The 19,485-nt window shown below is 39.1% G+C and overlaps 1 protein-coding gene across 1 annotated transcript in view; it reads left to right on the plus strand.

Moving 5' to 3' along the window:
- Nucleotides 1-19,485, plus strand: part of mtcl2 (microtubule crosslinking factor 2) — a 216,685-nt gene that overhangs the window by 21,953 nt on the left and 175,247 nt on the right. Inside the window, exon 3 of the mRNA XM_061974808.2 lies at nucleotides 2,972-3,094. Within this exon, the coding sequence (XP_061830792.1) occupies nucleotides 2,972-3,094 (123 nt within the window). The remainder of the gene's footprint in view (nucleotides 1-2,971; nucleotides 3,095-19,485) is intronic.

A 19,485-nucleotide genomic window follows, 5' to 3' on the forward strand; every position in this document is an offset into this window, starting at 1 on the left:
CGATTTTCACCCTTACAATTACAATAAGGGCGTGCCATAATTGTACAGTATTTGGACCCTCTACAATCTGTATTAACAGCGTGCCAGCCCAGCCCCTTGTAATACAGTATGCATCTTCTGCTTGCACACGTACGTGACAGCAAGGCATACTTGGTCAACAGCCACACAGGTTACACTGATGGTAGCCATATAAAACAACTTTAACACTCTTACTAATAATGCGCCACACTTTGAACCAAAACCAAACAAGAATGACAAACACATTTCGGGAGAACATCTGCACCTTAAAATAACATAAACACAACAGAACAAATACCCAGAATCCCATGCAGCCCTGACTCTTCCGGGCTACATTATACACCCCTGCTACCACCAAACCCCGCCCCCACCCCAACCCTGCTCCCTCACGCATCAACCCCCCCCCCCCCCCCCCCCCACCCCCTGTGCGTCGGTTGAGGTGGGCGGGGTTTGGTAGCGGGGGTGTATGATGTAGCCCGGAAGAGCTAGGGCTGCATGGGATTCTGGGTATTTGTTCTGTTGTGTTTATGTTGTGTTACGGTGCAGATGTTCTCCCGAAATGTGTTTGTCATTCTTGTTTGGTGTGAGTTCACAGTGTGGCGCATTATTAGTAAGAGTGTTAAAGTTTTTTTTATACCGTCAGTGTAACCTGTGTGGTTGTTGACCAAGTATGCCTTGCTGTCACCTACGTGATCAAGCAGAAGCCTCATACAACGTGTGGCTGATCAGGCACGTTGGTTGTAGTGGGTGCTAAATGCTGTATCATCACGGCACGCATGACGCTGCCAAGCGCCATTCCTATAAAACCCGCGGGCCGCACTAGCATTCAATTTTCATTTTGAAGTGTGGGCTGCGTGTCTGAGACCCTTGGTTTATACATAGCACAAAGCAAAAAAACAAACTTTGTATGCAGTGTTATTTCATTTTAAATTTCCAAACATTTTTTGTGGCTCCCATTGTTTTCTTTAATTTGTGAAACTGGTCAAAATGGCTCTTTGACTGGTAAAGGTTGCCGACCCCTGATCTAAGATGACCCCAAGAAATCTGATTTCAGACACCTTCTCAATTTTCACATTGTTTATGGATAAACTAACTTCTATCTTTCTTTTATTACTGAATACCATAAATTTAGTCTTTACCAAGTTTAAAGATAATTTATTTACATGAAACCACAATTTTAGTTTAACCATTTCGTCTTCAATATTATCGGCTAAGATTTTCAAGTAATCTCCTTAACAGTATACATTTGTATCGTCTGCGAATAATACGTACTGTAAAATTTTCGAAACCTCACAAATATCATTTATATATAAAATAAAAAGTTTGGGTCCTAAAATCGAACCTTGTGGAATTCCACATTCAATATTCATACATTCTGATCTATAACCATCAATCTCAACATATTGCTGTTGTTGTTGTAAATAGCTGGTTAACCAGTCCAGTGCAACTCCTCTAACTCCATAAGTATTTAATTTAGAAATGAGAATTTGATGATCTAGATCAGGGGTGCTCATTACGTCGATCGCGAGCTACCGGTCGATCTCGGAGGGTGTGTCAGTCTGCTGCCAGCTCATTAAAATTACCGACAGGAAGGCGAGAAACACTTTATTTCAACAGACTCTGGCGCCGTACCTGTCGTCAAAACTCCAAAGACCGACTGCACAGTTGCGCTAACAAAACAAGAGTCTCAGAAAGCTGGCGTGCACAAGCTAGCAAGCTACGGAGTTTGCCGACAATGTATTTCTTGTAAAGTGTATAAAAAGGAGTACGGAAGCTGGACAAATAAGATGCCAAAAACCAACCACTTTCATGTGGTATTGGACAGAAAGGAGGACTTTTTTCTCCTCCATTCGAAAATGCGGACGTTTTTAGCACCACTTTCTGATTCCAATCAATGCAAGTCATCAGAATCAGGTAATACACCAACTTATATTCTTGTCTTCATGAAAGAAAGGAATCTATATGTGTTAAACATGCCTGTATTATCTTTAAACACCTTAACTTATCAACAATATTAACTATATGTGTTAATCATGCTTGTATTATCATTAAACACCTTTTAACTTGTTAACAATATTAACTATATGTATTAAACATGCTTGCATTATCTTTAAACACCTTTAACTTGTTAACAATATTAACTATATGTATTAAACATACTTGTATTATCATTAAACACCTTTAATTTATTAACAATATTAACTATATGTATTAAACATTCTTGTATTATCATTAAACACCTTTAATTTATTAACAATATTAATTATGTGTTAAACATGATTGCATTATCATTAAACACCTTTAATTTATTCACAATATTAACTATATGTGTTAAACATGCTTGCATTATCATTAAACACCTTTAACTTATTAACAAAAACATATATTTCATAAATAAGTAAATGTAAATTATATATATGAATGAGGTAGATCCCCACGACTTGATCAATTGAAAAGTAGCTCGCCTGCAGAAAAAGTGTGAGCACCCCTGGTCTATAGTGTCGAATGCCTTCTTGCATTGAACTACTGTACTCAAAATGTGTATTTGTCCATATCAAGAAATTGTATTTTTTATTTTTTTATTTTTTTTCCTGAGCCAAAGATTACTGGTAAGTTTTGAGCATAGAATTTGCAAATACATAAATTACAGCGACATGCTTATGCTAATGGGCAGCACGGTGGAGCAAGGGTTAGGGCTTGTGCCTTACTTGTCTTGTTCTATTTCAGCAAATTGTTGTAACACAGTAGTGACCGTTAACAAGAAAGGTATTTTAAGTTGAAAAAAAGAGCAATTTTTGAGCTTGACTTCACTCATTTAATGCTTAGATTTCCACTTTTAGTAGTGCAGGATATCTGTATAAAAGACACTAAACATGCATGCAAAAAGACAACAGGGCAGCGACAACAACTACAATATACTATATCACTTCCTGGGTGTGCTTCTGATTGGCAGGCGAACAAGACTTGCCGCATCCTGCAGTACCGGCTGAGGAAGGCAGAGCGTCGCTCTCTACGAGTGGCTCAAACGGGGCAAGTGGACGGAGAACTAATCCGAACGCTGGAGCAAGACGTCAAAGTAAGTGTTCGGCTGCAACAAAGCTTTGTCACATTCGATGGAAATTTGTATTATACGGTCATGTCAATGTCTAGCACGGTGAGGTCGTCTTCATTGGCACACCGTGGTCCGGTCTTTTAGTGGTTGTAGATTTCCGTTCAATTTCCGTTCTTTGGCTTTGGGGCTGCGTCTTGTGCATTTTGTTGTTTCTGCTCCAGGGCGAAGGTGAGTGCATGACACGCTAAATGGCTCACTGAGTGATTGTGTAAGTGGGTTTGATTTAACGTGAACAATTTAATTGGTCCACTGTGGCCCGTCTGGAAATTTTATTGGTCCGATGTGACAAGGATACGTTTATTGGTGGTGTGTGAAGCTCGTAAAACCCTTAAAAAATCCATCAATTACTGAGGGTTCAAAACATGGGAAAAAAATAGCGGTTTACAGACTGGACACCACAGTACATCTTCTTAAAGTAAGTAACATTTTCATGGATACTTTTGACACACTTCTTATGACCCAGTTCTACCACACCCTCAAGACTGTTGTGAGGGCATGCTTCAAAACATCCTTTTAAAGTTCTCCATAGTCTCATTGTTCGGCTACTTTGAGAGACTCTTAACCGTACTTTCGACTGACCTCAATGACACACACACGCACACACACACACACACACACACTACTGTTACATTTGTACACACACAAAAGCTAATACACACATTCTTACTTTTGCAAAAGGTCATAAAATGTATTATAGTTAATGAAGACTAAAACAGATTAATACCATTGACTCCTTTTCAGATATGTTGAATTGTGCAAATGTATATTTCTTACGCATTTTCACGTAATACAAATTTCACCAAAATACAAAACCAGTCCGGATGGTACTTTTCCTCTTTGACCACAGTTTCCAAAAACAACTTGAAATGTGGACTCGTCAGACCTAAGAACACTTTTCCACTTTGCATCAGTCCATGTTAGATGAGCTTGGGCCCAGCAAAGCTGACGGCCTTTCTGGGTGTTGTTGATAAATAGCTTTGGCTTTGCATAGTAAGGTTTTAACTTGAACTTACAGATGTTACAGTTATGGACAGTGGTTTTCTGAAGTGTTCCTGAGCCCATGTGGTGATATCCTTTGCACACTGATGTCGGTTTTTGATGCAGTACTGCCTGAGTGATCGAATTATTCGATTTAATTATAATGATAATTAGCTTTATTGTCTCCGAGGAGAAATTTGTCTTGGACATCAAGACACAACGTTTTACATACATACATACAGTTCATCCGACAATACAGTGACGACGGTGAGCAGTGTGCTGGTATATCAGTTAGTTATGAGATCACACATTACACTCCCCCCGTATTGCACACCTTCCGTTTTGCACTATCCCAATATTGCACTCCTTATTATTGCATCCGGTTATTACAGTAGTTTTCTATTGATAAGTGCTTTGATTGCCAGTGGGACAAAGGAAATTCCATACCTGTTGAGTTTGTATGTTGCTGGTCTGTACCGTTTACCATTTGGCATCAACACAATTTCACTATGAAGTATGTGGTGTATTTCTCCAGATTCTCAGAACCGTAGATGGTGGAATCCCTAAATTCCTTGCAATAGCTCGTTGAGAAATGTTTTCTTAAACTGTTCGACAATTTGCTCACGCGTTTGTTGACAAAGTGGTGACCCTCGCCCCATCCTTGTTTGTGAACGACGGAGCATTTCATGGACGCTGCTTTTATACCCAATCATGGCACCCACCTGTTCCCAATTAGCCTGTTCACCTGTGGGATGTTCCAAATAAGTGTTTGATGAGCATTCCTCAACTTTCTCAGTCTTTTTTGCCACTTGTGCCAGCTTTTTTGAAACATGTTGCAGGCTTCAAATTCCAAATGAGCTAATATTTGCAAAAAATATCAACGTTTACCAGTTCGACTGTTAAGTATCTTGTCTTTGCAGTCTATTCAATTGAATATAGGTTGAAAAGGATTTGCAAATCATGGTATTCTGTTTTTATTTACTAACTTCACTGGTTTTGGGTCTTGTACAAGAGTGTGCGTGTTAATCTGACGCTGGAATGTGGACGGACCCTATCACATTCCTTAAGTCTCCTCTGCTTTTTCCATGTGATGGAGGAGGACGACAAAGAAAGCTTTATATTCCAACCTAAGAGATACTGAGTGTGTGTGCGCGTGCGTGTGTGTGTGTGTGTGTGTGTGTGTGTGTGTGTGTGTGTGTGTGATGATGTCACGCTCCCTCCGCTCGCCTTTTCTGTCTGCGGCTCAGCTGCCGTCTCACCATCTGGTCGTCCTGGAAGAAGGACGGATGGAAAACGGAAGGGAAAAGGATGAGTGTACATCCTGTTGGCGTGGGTGAGAGAGAGAGAGATCTATGAAAAAAAAGAAGCTTGGTGGCTGTTTGAAAATTCAAATCAACCAATCAGCGTGTGCAGGGGAGAAGTTAGGGAGTAAGAAAAAAGCCCGAAGAAGCAAACGAGGACAGGGAATAATTCAAGAGGGATTATGTGACTTTAATGGAGTTGATTTCAATGGAGATGTGACTTGAATTTTAATGTGAAAGCTTTCAATGACAGAGTATGAGAGAAGGGTAGTTAATGTATGCCATGTCCTCATCATTTACATGTATTTACATATGCATTTAGGTTTATTCTTTATTTTTGACTTTGGTTGTGTTTTATGAAGAGTTGCTATATTACTTTCAGGTTCTTGGTTTTTATCGCCTTTTATAATATTATTATTTCTTCGGTCTGTGGTCAACAAAATAAACGAACAGTTGTACTGGTACATTCATAAATTGAAAATGTTGCAGACCGAAAGGGTTTAGGCTGAAGTTGGACACTTATTGCGCCTAACCCTATAAACAATGTCAAATACAAGATGAGCTTCCTAAAAATATGAAATTTCCTTTGCACAACATTAGGGATGTCCGATAATATCGGACATCCGATATTTTCGGCCGACAAATGCTTTAAAAATTTAATTTTTAAATTATCGGTATCGGTGTCAATATTATTGGTATCGGTTTATAAAAGTAAAATGTATGACTTTTTTATTACGCAGCTGTGTACACGGACGTAGGGAGAAGTACAGAGCGCCAATAAACCTTAAAGGCACTTCCTTTGCGTGCCGGCCCAATCACATAATATCTATGGCTTTTCACACACACACAAGTGAATGCAATGTGTACTTGGTCAACAGCCATACAGATCACACTGAGGGTGGCCGTATAAACAACTTTAACACTGTTACAAATATGCGCCACACTGTGAACCCACACCAAACAAGAGAACATCCGCACCGTAACACAACATAAACACGACAGAACAAATACCCAGAACCCCTTGCAGCACTAACTCTTCCGAGACGCTACAATATACACCCCCCGCTACCCCCCCATCTCAACCCCGCCCACCTTAACCTCCTCATGCCCTCTCAGGGAGAGCATGTCCCAAATTCCAAGCTTCCGTTTTGAGGCATGTTAAAAAAAAAAGCACTTTGTGACTTCAGTAATAAATATGGCAGTGCCATGTTGGCATTTTTTTTCCCATAACTTGAGTTGTTTTATTTTGGAAAAACTTGTTACATTGTTTAATGCATCCAGCGGGGTCCATCCCATCCATCCATTTTCTACCGCTTATTCCAGCGGGGTATCACAACAAAATTAGGCATAATAATGTGCTAATTCCACGACTGTAAATATCGGTATCGGTTGATATCGGAATCGGTAATTAAGAGTTGGACAATATTGGAATATCGGATATCGGCAAAAAAGCCATTATCGGACATCTCTACACAACATATTATAAATACACCTTGTACACAACATAAACACTGTTCAATTATATACAAAGTAAACACCTCTCCTGTAGACACCCAGGCAGCATGCGGTTATGAGCTTTATACGTCACAATAGTATAAAGCTATTATATAATGTAAATAATACATTTATTGTTTTGTTAATTTCTGTGAACGTTGTATGAAAGTCAATCCACATGTGTTATCCCCCTTTTCCTATACAGTGTTTGTTAGGACTATTACCTGATTTAGTTAGGTGAGCATGTGAAAGTTCAGTATGTACAAACCCCGTTTCCATATGAGTTGGGAAATTGTGTTAGATGTAAATATAAACGGAATACAATGATTTGCAAATCCTTTTCAACCCATATTCAATTGAATGCACTACAAAGACAACATATTTGATGTTCAAACTGATAAACATATTTTTTTTTCAAATAATCATTAACTTTAGAATTTGATGCCAGCAACACGTGACAAAGAAGTTGGGAAAGGTGGCAATAAATACTGATAAAGTTGAGGAATGCTCATCAAACACTTATTTGGAACATCCCAAAGGTGAACAGGCAAATTGGGAACAGGTGGGTGCCATGATTGGGTATAAAAGTAGATTCCATGAAATGCTCAGTCATTCACAAACAAGGATGGGGCGAGGGTCACCACTCTGTCAACAAATGCGTGAGCAAATTGTTGAACAGTTTAAGAAAAACCTTTCTCAACCAGCTATTGCAAGGAATTTCGGGATTTCACAATCTACGGTCCGTAACATCATCAAAGGGTTCAGAGAATCTGGAGAAATCACTGCATGTAAGCAGCTAAGCCTGTGACCTTCGATCCGTCAGGCTGTACTGCATCAACAAGCGACATCAGTGTGTAAAGGATATCACCACATGGGCTCAGGAACACTTCAGAAACCCACTGTCAGTTACTACAGTTGGTCGCTACATCTGTAAGTGCAAGTTAAAACTCTCCTATGCAAGGCGAAAACCGTTTATCAACAACACCCAGAAACGCCGTCGGCTTCGCTGGGCCTGAGCTCATCTAAGATGGACTGATACAACGTGAAAAAGTGTTCTGTGGTCTGACGAGTCCACATTTCAAATTGTTTTTGGAAACTGTGGACCTCGTGTCCTCCGGACCAAAGAGGAAAAGAACCATCCAGATTGTTATAGGCGCAAAGTTGAAAAGCCAGCATCTATGATGGTATGGGGGTGTATTAGTGCCCAAGACATGGGTAACTTACACATCTGTGAAGGCGCCATTAATGCTGAAAGGTACATACAGGTTTTGGAGCAACATATGTTGCCATCCAAGCAACGTTACCATGGACGCCCCTGCTTATTTCAGCCAGACAATGTCAAGCCACGTGTTACATCAACGTGGCTTCATAGTAAAAGAGTGCGGGTACTAGACTGGCCAGCCTGTAGTCCAGACCTGTCTCCCATTGAAAATGTGTGGCGCATTATGAAGCCTAAAATACCACAACGGAGACCCCCGGACTGTTGAACAACTTAAGCTGTACATCAAGCAAGAATGGGAAAGAATTCCACCTGAGAAGCTTAAAAAATGTGTCTCCTCAGTTCCCAAACGTTTACTGAGTGTTGTTAAAAGGAAAGGCCATGTAACACAGTGGTGAACATGCCCTTTCCCAACTACTTGGCACGTGTTGCAGCCATGAAATTCTAAGTTAATTATTATTTGCAAAAAAATTAAATAAAGTTTATGAGTTTGAACATCAAATATCTTGTATTTGTAGTGCATTCAATTGAATATGGGTTGAAAAGGATTTGCAAATCATTGTATTCCGTTTATATTTACATCCAACACAATTTCCCAACTCATATGGCAACGGGGTTTTTACATACTGAACTTTCACATTGTGGACACAGCCTCACATGAGGAATAGCAGCAGTTGGCCGCAGTAGCAAAGTCACAACGTGGGTGAAAAACGACACTGGTGGGAGACACAGGCTGACATCTCTGTGTCCCTCAACAACACATGACCGATTGTGTCGCCTTGCCGGCAGGGCCCGACGCTGGCGTGAGGTCAAGTTACACCACATTGTGTCGTGTGTGTGTGTGTGTGTGTGTGCATTGGTGTGGTTGTTCCTGCAGTGGTAGTGTGTTGTCATCTGCCTTATAAAAATATAGACCGACACTCCTTCCTCCCATCGCTGAGTCAGTGGAAAAGTTCTACTGCCAACTCGAAATTAAACTGCTGTTAAAAAGGTCTTACTTGTTTGTATTTTAAAACAAATTGGCTGTAGTGAATAATGGGAATACAAGCACTGGCTGCTCACTGAGAAGAGGGTACGAGTATTAGAAAGTGTCCAATGACACCAAAAAAGTCGCTAGTTTTGTTGCTTAAAAAAAAAAAAAAAAAAGCAATCGGACTAGTCCGATTAGATCTGACCAATCTAAGTCTATGAGCATGAACTGATGAAGTCTACTCTTAATGAGAGGCGAAACGTCTTCTAAGACAAACCAAACAGTCTAGTTGCGATGTCCTAAGATGACAATCAATCAATCAATCAATGTTTATTTATATAGCCCTAAATCACAAGTGTCTCAAAGGGCTGCACAAGCCACAACAACATCCTCGGTACAGAGCCCACATAAGGGCAAGGAAAAACTCACCCCAGTGGGACGTCGATGTGAAAGACTATTAGAAACCTTGGAGAGGACCGCATATGTGACCTGGATGAATGAGAAAAGTTTAAGTTAAAGTACCAATGATTGTCCCACACACTAGGTGTGGTGAGATTATCCTCTGCATTTGACCCATCACCCTTGATCACCCCCTGGGACGTGAGCGGAGCAGTGAGCAGCAGCGGCTTTTTGAGACAAGAAAATGTTGAATGTCTAAAAGCAAAAATGTATTTCTTTACTCGTTATTTGCTCAGTTTTATGCATGTATATGCATAAAATAGAATTATTCACTATTCAACCTCTTCTAGATTTTTATTTTTTTTTGTCTACGAATGAATATGCAATACCTGCTCAGTGGCCTAGTGGTTAGAGTGTCCGCCCTGAAGTCGGTTGGTCGTGAGTTCAAACCCCGGCCGAGTCATACCAAAGACTATAAAAATGGGACCTATTACCTCCCTGCGTGGCACTCAGCATCAAGGGTTGGAATTGGGGGTTAAATCACCAAATGATTCCCGGGCGCGGCCACCGCTGCTGCTCACTGCTCCCCTGTGGGGATGGGTCAAATGCAGAGGACAATTTCACCGCACCTAGTGTGTGTGTGTGACAATCATTGGTACTTTAACTTTAACTTTAAACTCACGACATACCGATCGCAGGGCGGACACTCTAACCACTAGTCCACTGAGCATGTCTTTCATATTCATTCATAGACAAAAAAAATAAAAATTTAGAAGAGGTTGAATAGCGAATAATTCTATTTTATGCATATACGTGCATAAAACTGAGCAAATAACGAGTAAAGGAATCCATTTGTGCTTTTAGACTGTCAATCAACATTTTCTTGTCTCGAAGTGCCACACATTAGAACAAAATGCAATAATTTACGAGCTATAGCAACAGATACACTGCAAAAAGTCAGTGTTCAAAAACAAGAAAAAAAATAAAAATTAGGGGTATTTTATTTCAACTAAGCAAAATTATCTGCCAATAGAACAAGAAAATTTGGCTTGTCAAGACTTTCCAAAACAAGTAAAATTAGCTAACTTCAATTAACCCCAAAATACCTTAAAATAAGTATATTCTCACTAATAACAAATGCACTTTTCTTGGTAGAAAAAACAACAACTTTTTGCTCAATATGTTTAAAAAATATTCTTAAATTAAATAAATGCTAGTGCCATTATCTTGACATAATGATATGCGCTCGGCATTACATTTCTTGAAACCAGCAAACTTATACTAAAAACTAATTTATTGTTCTTAATGGAAAAGCAACAAGGCAACCGCTTGTTACCATCGGGCTCTTTCACTCAATTAGTGTACATATATACAGCCCGGCCCCCGGCCAAAAATGTTTTAATTGTAATTTTGAAGAATTCATCTGAATGTGCATGAACTTTTTCTGTTCAAAATTGTTAGAAATATCACATGTTAAATCAGGGGTCGGGAACCTTTTTGGCTGAGAGAGCCATGAAAGCCAAATATTTTAAAAATGTATTTCCGTGAGAGCCATATAATATTTTTTAACACTGAATACAACTAAATGCGTGCATTTTTAAGAAAGACCAACATGTTTAGAGTATGATAAGTCTCTTATTCTTTTTAATAACATTGTTATTCTGAAGATAACCAATAATAAATAAAATACTTCTTACCATTAATGCGACTTCTGGTGCTGCATGGATTTGCTGATGGCTTTGTAGTCTGGTTTAGGGATGTCCCGATCCGATATTTGGATCGGATCGGCCGCCGATATTTGCCAAAAAATAAGTTTCGGCAAGGCATGGGAAAATGCCGATCCAGATCCAGTTAAAAAAAACAACTCCGTGTTTTCCAATGCACCGATTTAAATAATACATTCCACTTTTCTGCTGCTCCCTAATTTCCGTTCCGCATTTTCCAGCACACCTTCAACACATCCACAGGTCTGTGGAATCTCACGCAGTTGCTTTTAGCTGCTGGCATTACACGACAGGCTCTTCTCACTCTTTCCTGTGTCTCCCTCTCACAGACAGCAAGCGCACCTTCTTACACACGTCACATACTGTCACGACACACGTCACATACTGTCACGTCATACGTCACATACGTATACGTCCTCCCCGAGCAGAGAGGTAGCAGCATGGCTGACGTTAGCTGTGATGCTAGCGCAGCTGCTAAGGTGCGCGCCTGCTCAAACGTCCTCTGCACACGGCAAATCTATGCCACGCACAAAATCAAATAAAAAAATAAGCGCATAACAATTTTCGACACACGGACACGATAGAGAAAACCGTTTTCGTCATCATTGTTCAAATATTGTAATGTCTGTCGAGACGCTTATCTCCGTTCGGTGCCACACGTCCACACCATCAAAATGCTGAGGCAAAAATTTCCAGATCAACACCGTCTGAAAAAAATTAGTGATCTATTTATAAATAAATGATAAATGGGTTGTACTTGTATAGCGCTTTTCTACCTTCAAGGTACTCAAAGCGCTTTGACACTACTTCCACATTTACCCATTCACACACACACATTCACACACTGATGGAGGGAGCTGCCATGCAAGGCGCTAACCAGCACCCATCAGGAGCAAGGGTGAAGTGTCTTGCTCAGGACACAACGGACATGACGAGGTTGGTACTAGGTGGGGATTGAACCAGGGACCCTCGGGTTGCGCACGGCCACTCTCCCACTGCGCCATGCCGACCCCTATTTAGTTGTGATTTCCTTCTCTGCATGAAAGTTTAAAAGTAGCATATATTAATGCAGTATGAAGAAGAATGTTTTAATGTAGACATGCAAGCCTTGAAAGAAAATTTTGAAAATCAAGACTACATTTCCTGCAAATGGGTGCATTTCTACCCTATATTTTAACTTTAGATTTATTCTCATATCAAACTCTTTTGGCTGTCTTTTTGACACTTACATCCGGCGCCCCCCTCCACACCCTGGATTATAAATAATGTAAATAATTCAATGTGATTATCTTGTGTGATGACTGTATTATGATGATAGTATATATCTGATAGTATATATCTGTATCATGAATCAATGTAAGTGGACCCCGACGTAAACAAGTTGAAAAACTTATTGGGGTGTTACCAGTTAGTGGTCAATTGTACGGAATATGTACTTCACTGTGCAACCTACTAATAAAAGTCTCAATCAATCAATCAAAACACATAGAATCATCATACTGCTGTGATTATTTGCATCAAGTGTTCATTCAAGGCTAAGGCAAAATATCGAGATATATATCGTGTATCGCAATATGGCCTTAAAATATCGCAATATTAAAAAAAGGCCATATCGCCCAGCCCTAGTTCAATGATGCCATTTCTGTTTGTCATGTATAATTTTGTCTATTTTGTGTTTATCCTTGAATAAACAGGTCAGTTTCTTGTTACCAACCATTGTGTATTATTCAAACTCCCCTAATTCAGCTGGCTAGTTGTTATCAAGAGTACTAAAACCCTTTTCAACATGATTCTGACAACTAAGTAGGCTAAATAACTTTAAACTTTAATACATGCTCGGCCAGTATCGGTCAGTATCGGTATCAGATCGGAAGTGCAAAAACAATATCGGTATCGGATCAGAAGTGCAAAAACCTGGATCGGGACATCCCTAGTCTGGTTGATACGTGGTTATTTTTAACACTGTGATTACCAGAGTAATTATTCATTACTTATCATGTTAAGCAAATTTCAACTAAGATTTATCTGAGAGCCAGATGCAGTCATCAAAAGAGCCACATCTGGCTCTAGAGCCATTGGTTCCCTACCCCTGTGTTAAATGTTTGAATATTAACTGTCAGTTTACTGTACTGTGCCAACTGTACGTACTGTCTATTGTTTCATTGAAAATAAAACATCCGTTTTAATTATGAGACAAAATTGTGTCAAAGCCGTGATTTTTTTTTTCATGCTTGAAATAAGAAATTATTACTTTGATTAATCTGTGGGGGGCTGCCACAAATATATGATGGAATTGAAATAAAATCAAAACAGCTTGTCTCACTATTGGAAGAGGAGGTGCTGCCACTCAACTTGACCTTCACTTCCCAGCCTTGACAAAACTGAGATAATCTGCTTTGCCAAATTGGCTTAACTGCTGCTTATTCTGTAAGGCTTAATAGCTCACATGCAACTGCACACACAATCAATGCCCAAGTTATTATTCACAGTGTAAAACACTCATGCAATATGCAAATTGTGCTTCTGTCATCGCTAATGAAACAACAATTTTTTGAAGGCGCATCACATGTTCCAGCTTGTCTTTGTCTTATAATACGTGTCCCTCGTTTGCATGTGACTCAGAATCTCCCTGTCTTGACATCATTTCCTGTCGCGCTCGCACGCTGCTCTCATTCCCACACATCTGGACACACATATCCAGTATTTTTAGACACAGGATGGAGAAAGTTAGGCTACTCATGAGGTCAACACTCTTCACAGAGAATTTCCCTGGGTCAGCCCAGTAAACTCAGTGACACTGTCAGAACTTATTTTCAAAGGTTTTTTTGATAGCATCTGTTCATCAGGGTCTGGTTTACTGTACGTATACATTAACACCGTGTGAGGGCTTCACTATTAGGAGTGTTGCTATGCACTGACTGGAAGCCATGCAAAACTGCTGATTTGGTGCCAAATAGGGAGAGGTTGCAGCTTCTTTAGTGTTCTACTTTGGATGTGTTTGTTTTATTATAAAGATATTTATATTGTATTGAATGTACAAACCCCGTTTCCATATGAGTTGGGAAATTGTGTTGGATGTAAATATAAACGGAATGCAATGATTTGCAAATCCTTTTCAACCCATATTCAATTGAATGCACTACAAAGACAAGATATTTGATGTTCAAACTCATAAACTTTATTTATTTTTTTGCAAATAATAATTAACTTAGAATTTCATGGCTGCAACACGTGCCAAAGTAGTTGTGAAAGGGCATGTTCACCACTGTGTTACATGGCCTTTCCTTTTAACAACACTCAGTAAACGTTTGGGAACTGAAGAGACACATTTTTTAAGTGGAATTCTTTCCCATTCTTGCTTGATGTACAGCTTAAGTTGTTCAACAGTCCGGGGGTCTCCGTTGTGGTATTTTAGGCTTCATAATGCGCCACACATTTTCAATGGGAGACAGGTCTGGACTACAGGCAGGCCAGTCTAGTACCCGCACTCTTTTACTATGAAGCCACGTTGATGTAACACGTGGCTTGGCATTGTCTTGCTGAAATAAGCAGGGGCGTCCATGGTAACGTTGCTTGGATGGCAACATATGTTGCTCCAAAACCTGTATGTACCTTTCAGCATTAATGGCACCTTCACAGATGTGTAAGTTACCCATGTCTTGGGCACTAATACACCCCCATACCATCACAGATGCTGGCTTTTCAACTTCGCGCCTATAACAATCCGGATGGTTCTTTTCCTCTTTGGTCCGGAGGACACGACGTCCACTGTTTCCGAAAACAATTTGAAATGTGGACTCGTCAGACCACAGAACACTTTTCCACTTTGTATCAGTCCATCTTAGATGAGCTCAGGCCCAGCGAAACCGACGGCGTTTCTGGGTGTTGTTGATAAACGGTTTTCGCCTTGCATAGGAGAGTTTTAACTTGCACTTACAGATGTAGCGACCAACTGTAGTTACTGACAGTGGGTTTCTGAAGTGTTCCTGAGCCCATGTGGTGATATCCTTTACACACTGATGTCGCTTGTTGATGCAGTACAGCCTGAGGGATCGAAGGTCACGGGCTTAGCTGCTTACGTGCAGTGATTTCTCCAGATTCTCTGAACCCTTTTATGATATAACGGACCGTAGATGGTGAAATCCCTAAATTCCTTGCAATAGCTGGTTGAGAAAGGTTTTTCTTAAACTGTTCAACAATTTGCTCATGCATTTGTTGACAAAGTGGTGACCCTCGCCCCATCCTTGTTTGTGAATGACTGAGCATTTCATGGAATCTATTTTTATACCCAATCATGGCACCCACCTGTTCCCAATTAGCCTGTTCACCTGTGGGATGTTCCAAATAAGTGTTTGATGAGCATTCCTCAACTTTATCAGTATTTATTGCCACCTTTCCCAACTTCTTTGTCACGTGTTGCTGGCATCAAATTCTAAAGTTAATGATTATTTGCAAAAAAAAAACGTTTATCAGTTTGAACATCAAATATGTTGTCTTTGTAGCATATTCAACTGAATATGGGTTGAAAATGATTTGCAAATCATTGTATTCCGTTTATATTTACATCTAACACAATTTCCCAACTCATATGGAAACGGGGGTTGTATTTACATTTGCATTTTTATTTTTTACAGTTTTGAAAATTCAAATTTTTAAATATATATAAATATGTTTTTGTTTTTACATTTATTTCAATTGGATTAATTTTTTTTTTACCTTTCTTTATTCTTATCGTTTAACATTTTGTATTATACGACATGTAATCATCGAAGGGCCTACAATGAAGTAGTCACAATTGCGTGAGTCAATTAATGTCAATTATATATATATGATTATATATTTGATTTTGAACGTACTCGTTCATCTCAGGCATGTTCGACAAATACAATACAATAGTGTTGTCCCGTCACCAAAATGTATTTCGATACTTTTCTAAATAAAGGGGACCACACAAAATTGCATTATTGGCTTTATTTTAACAAAAAGTCTTTGTGTACATTAAACATATGTTTCTTATTGCAAGTTTGTCCTTAAATAAAATAGTGAACATATAAGACAACTTGTCTTTTATTAGTAAGTAAGCAAACAAAGGCTCCTAATTAGTCTGCACTTACATATTGTGTCATTTTCCATTATATTATTTTGTCAAAATTATTAAGGACAAGTGGTAGAAAATTAATGATTAATCTACTTGTTCATTTACTGTTAATATCTGCTTACTCTCTCTTTTAACATGTTCTATCTACACTTAAAATATAATAATCACTTATTATTCTGTTGTTTGGATGTTTCACATTAGTTTTGGATGATACTACAAATTTGGGTATATCTGATACCAAGTCGTTACAGGATCATACATTGGTCATATCCAAAGTCCTCATGTGTTCAGGAACATATTTCCTGAATTTATAAACATAATATGATTTTTTTTTTTTTAACTTAAGAAGATGTTGTGATGCCAAAAAATATTGACGTAATCATAGTAGTATCGACTAGATACGCTCCTGTACTTGGTATCATTACAGTGGATGTTAGGTGTAGATAAGTTAAAGTTAAAGTGCCAATGATTGTCACACATACACCAGGTGTGGTGAAATTATTCTCTGCATTTGACCCATCACCCTTGATCACCCCCTGGGAGTTGAAGGGAGCAGTGAGCAGCCCCACCATGGCGTTTGTTTACATTGTGACGCTGGTGAGCTACAGTGAAGCATGTTTCGCTATTCCTCGTCCTGCAGGGATGATACTTGTAAGAAACTTACTTTATTTGTTGCCATGGAGACAAGGATTAGTGATTTAGAAGTAGCTACAACACTGCAGACTGCGGATGGACTTGATTCATTCATATTGCGGTACTATACAAATACCGGTATACCGTACAAGCCTACAATACACAATACAAATATATCTGAAAAGGAGTAGGAAGAAGCATATTCCAATCCTACCCTTTCTTCATTTCTAAGCAAAACATGCTGATGATCTGTTCACTTCCTGTTTTTTAATCGTATATATCACAATATATACGTTTTCAGATATACATATTAATATGTTTAAACATGTTCACAAATACCAACATTCATAACACTTACACATGTACATACAACAGATGTTTAAAATTAAAATATGTAGTATTTATTGTTGTGGTTGTAGAGAAACAATAACAAACATATTAATTAGAGATGCCGATAGTATTGTTTTTTTTATTATCGGTATGGTATTTTTTTTTTGGTTTGTTTTTTTTGTTTTTTTTAATTAAATCAACATAAAAAACACAAGATACACTTTAAATTAGTGCACTAACCCAAAAAACCTCCCTCCTTCATTCACACTCATTCACACAAAAGGGTTGTTTCTTTCTGTTATTAATATTCTGGTTCCTACATTATATATCAATATATATCAATACAGTCTGCAAGGGATACAGTCCGTAAGCACACATGATTGTGCGTGCTGCTGGTCCACTAATAGTACTAACCTTTAACAATTAATTTTACTCATTTTCATTAATTACTAGTTTCTATATAACTGTGTTTATATTTTTTATTCAAGAAAATGTTTTTAATTTATTTATCTTATTTTATTTTATTAATTTTTTTTTTTAAGTACCTTATCTTCACCATACCGGGTTGTCCAAATTAGGCATAATAATGTGTTAATTCCACGACTGTATATATCGGTTGATATCGGTATCGGTAATTAAAGAGTTGGACAATATCGGATATCGGCAAAAAGCCATTACCGGACATCCCTAATATTAATATATTATTATTATAACTTGGGGGGACGGGGACGGCGTGGCGCCGTTGGGAGAATGGCCGTGCCAGCAACCTGAGGGTTCCTGGTTCCATCCCTGGCTTCTATCACGTCCGTTGTGTCATTGACCAAGACACGTCACCCTGCACCTGATGGGTCGTGGTTAGCTGCCTTGCATGGCAGTTACCGCCATCAGTGTGTGAATGTGTGTGTGAGTGGGTGAATGTGGAAATAATGTCAAAGCGCTTTGAGTACCTTTAAAGTAGGGCTGGGCGAAACATCGATATACTCGATATATCGCGGGTTTGTCTCTGTGCAATATAGAAAATGACTATATCGTGACATTCGAGTATACGTTCTCACGCAGTTGCTTTTAGCTGCTGGCATTACACTACAGGCTCTTCCCACTCTTTGTTGTCTCTCCTTCTCACAGACAGCAAGCGCACCTTCTTACATACGTCACATACGTATACGCCCTCGTGAAGCAGAGAGGTAGCAGCATGGGTAACGTTAGCTGTGGTGAGAGTGGTAATACGAGAGAAAGAAGGTGCGAATCTGGTAACAAATGAAAGAAGAATTAATTCCCAAGAAAAACAGCAGGGGGTCCATCGTCTGGCGGTGGTTTGGCTTCAAGTGAGAATATGTCGAACAGACAACCGGAATTTGTCAAGTGTGGGGCAAAAGCGTTGCTACAAAAAGTAGCATTACCGCTAATATGTAGCATCATTTGAAAAGTCACCCGCTAGAGAATGAAGAGTGCTTACTCCGCATGTCAACATCTCCGTTCGGTGCCACACCAACAAAGTGCCGAGGCAACCATTTCCACATCAACACCGTATGAAAAAAATAGTCAACAACAGAATGAGATAACGTCCGCAGTAACCTACCACATAGCGATTTGATTTCCTATTATGCAGCTCATTTTTATTTGACAGTTATTGAAATATCTTGTGTGGCATCATGCACAAATATGTGCCTAAAAATATCGAGATATTAAAAAAAGGCCATATCGCCCAGCCCTACCTTTAAAGGTAGAAAAGCGCTATACAAGTATAACCCATTTAACATTTACCATAACTTGTATTTGAGTAATTATCCTTTTTTTTTACCATGTAAGCACATTTTTAAAATGGTTGAGTTCGTCTTTTAAAGACACGATTTAAGGTATCTGCTTGTCAAAGCGCACATTGACAATTGCACAAATTGCTGCTCCCTTCACAGGTCAAACAGAATCGTAAGTGATAATTCCGTCTTATAGGATCACAGTCGCAGTTTTGTCCACTTCAATTTGCATCTTCCTTCTGTTCTATTTCAGTTTGTATTTGCTTAGAAATGTCCCTTTAAATGGCCTCTTTTATGTGTTATCTCTGCTTTGCAGCTCATCCTCACAGACACTCCTTTATCCTGCGATACCATCACACAGTCTCGTTGGAAGCCTGACTAACCCTTTAGGGAACTGAGGGTCAGACAAATCTTCAAACATGATCTGACTCTGGGTCAGGCTGGCTTTTTTTAAT

The sequence above is a fragment of the Nerophis lumbriciformis genome, linkage group LG01 (genome assembly GCF_033978685.3).
Source record: "Nerophis lumbriciformis linkage group LG01, RoL_Nlum_v2.1, whole genome shotgun sequence".
Lineage (NCBI taxonomy): Eukaryota > Metazoa > Chordata > Actinopteri > Syngnathiformes > Syngnathidae > Nerophis > Nerophis lumbriciformis.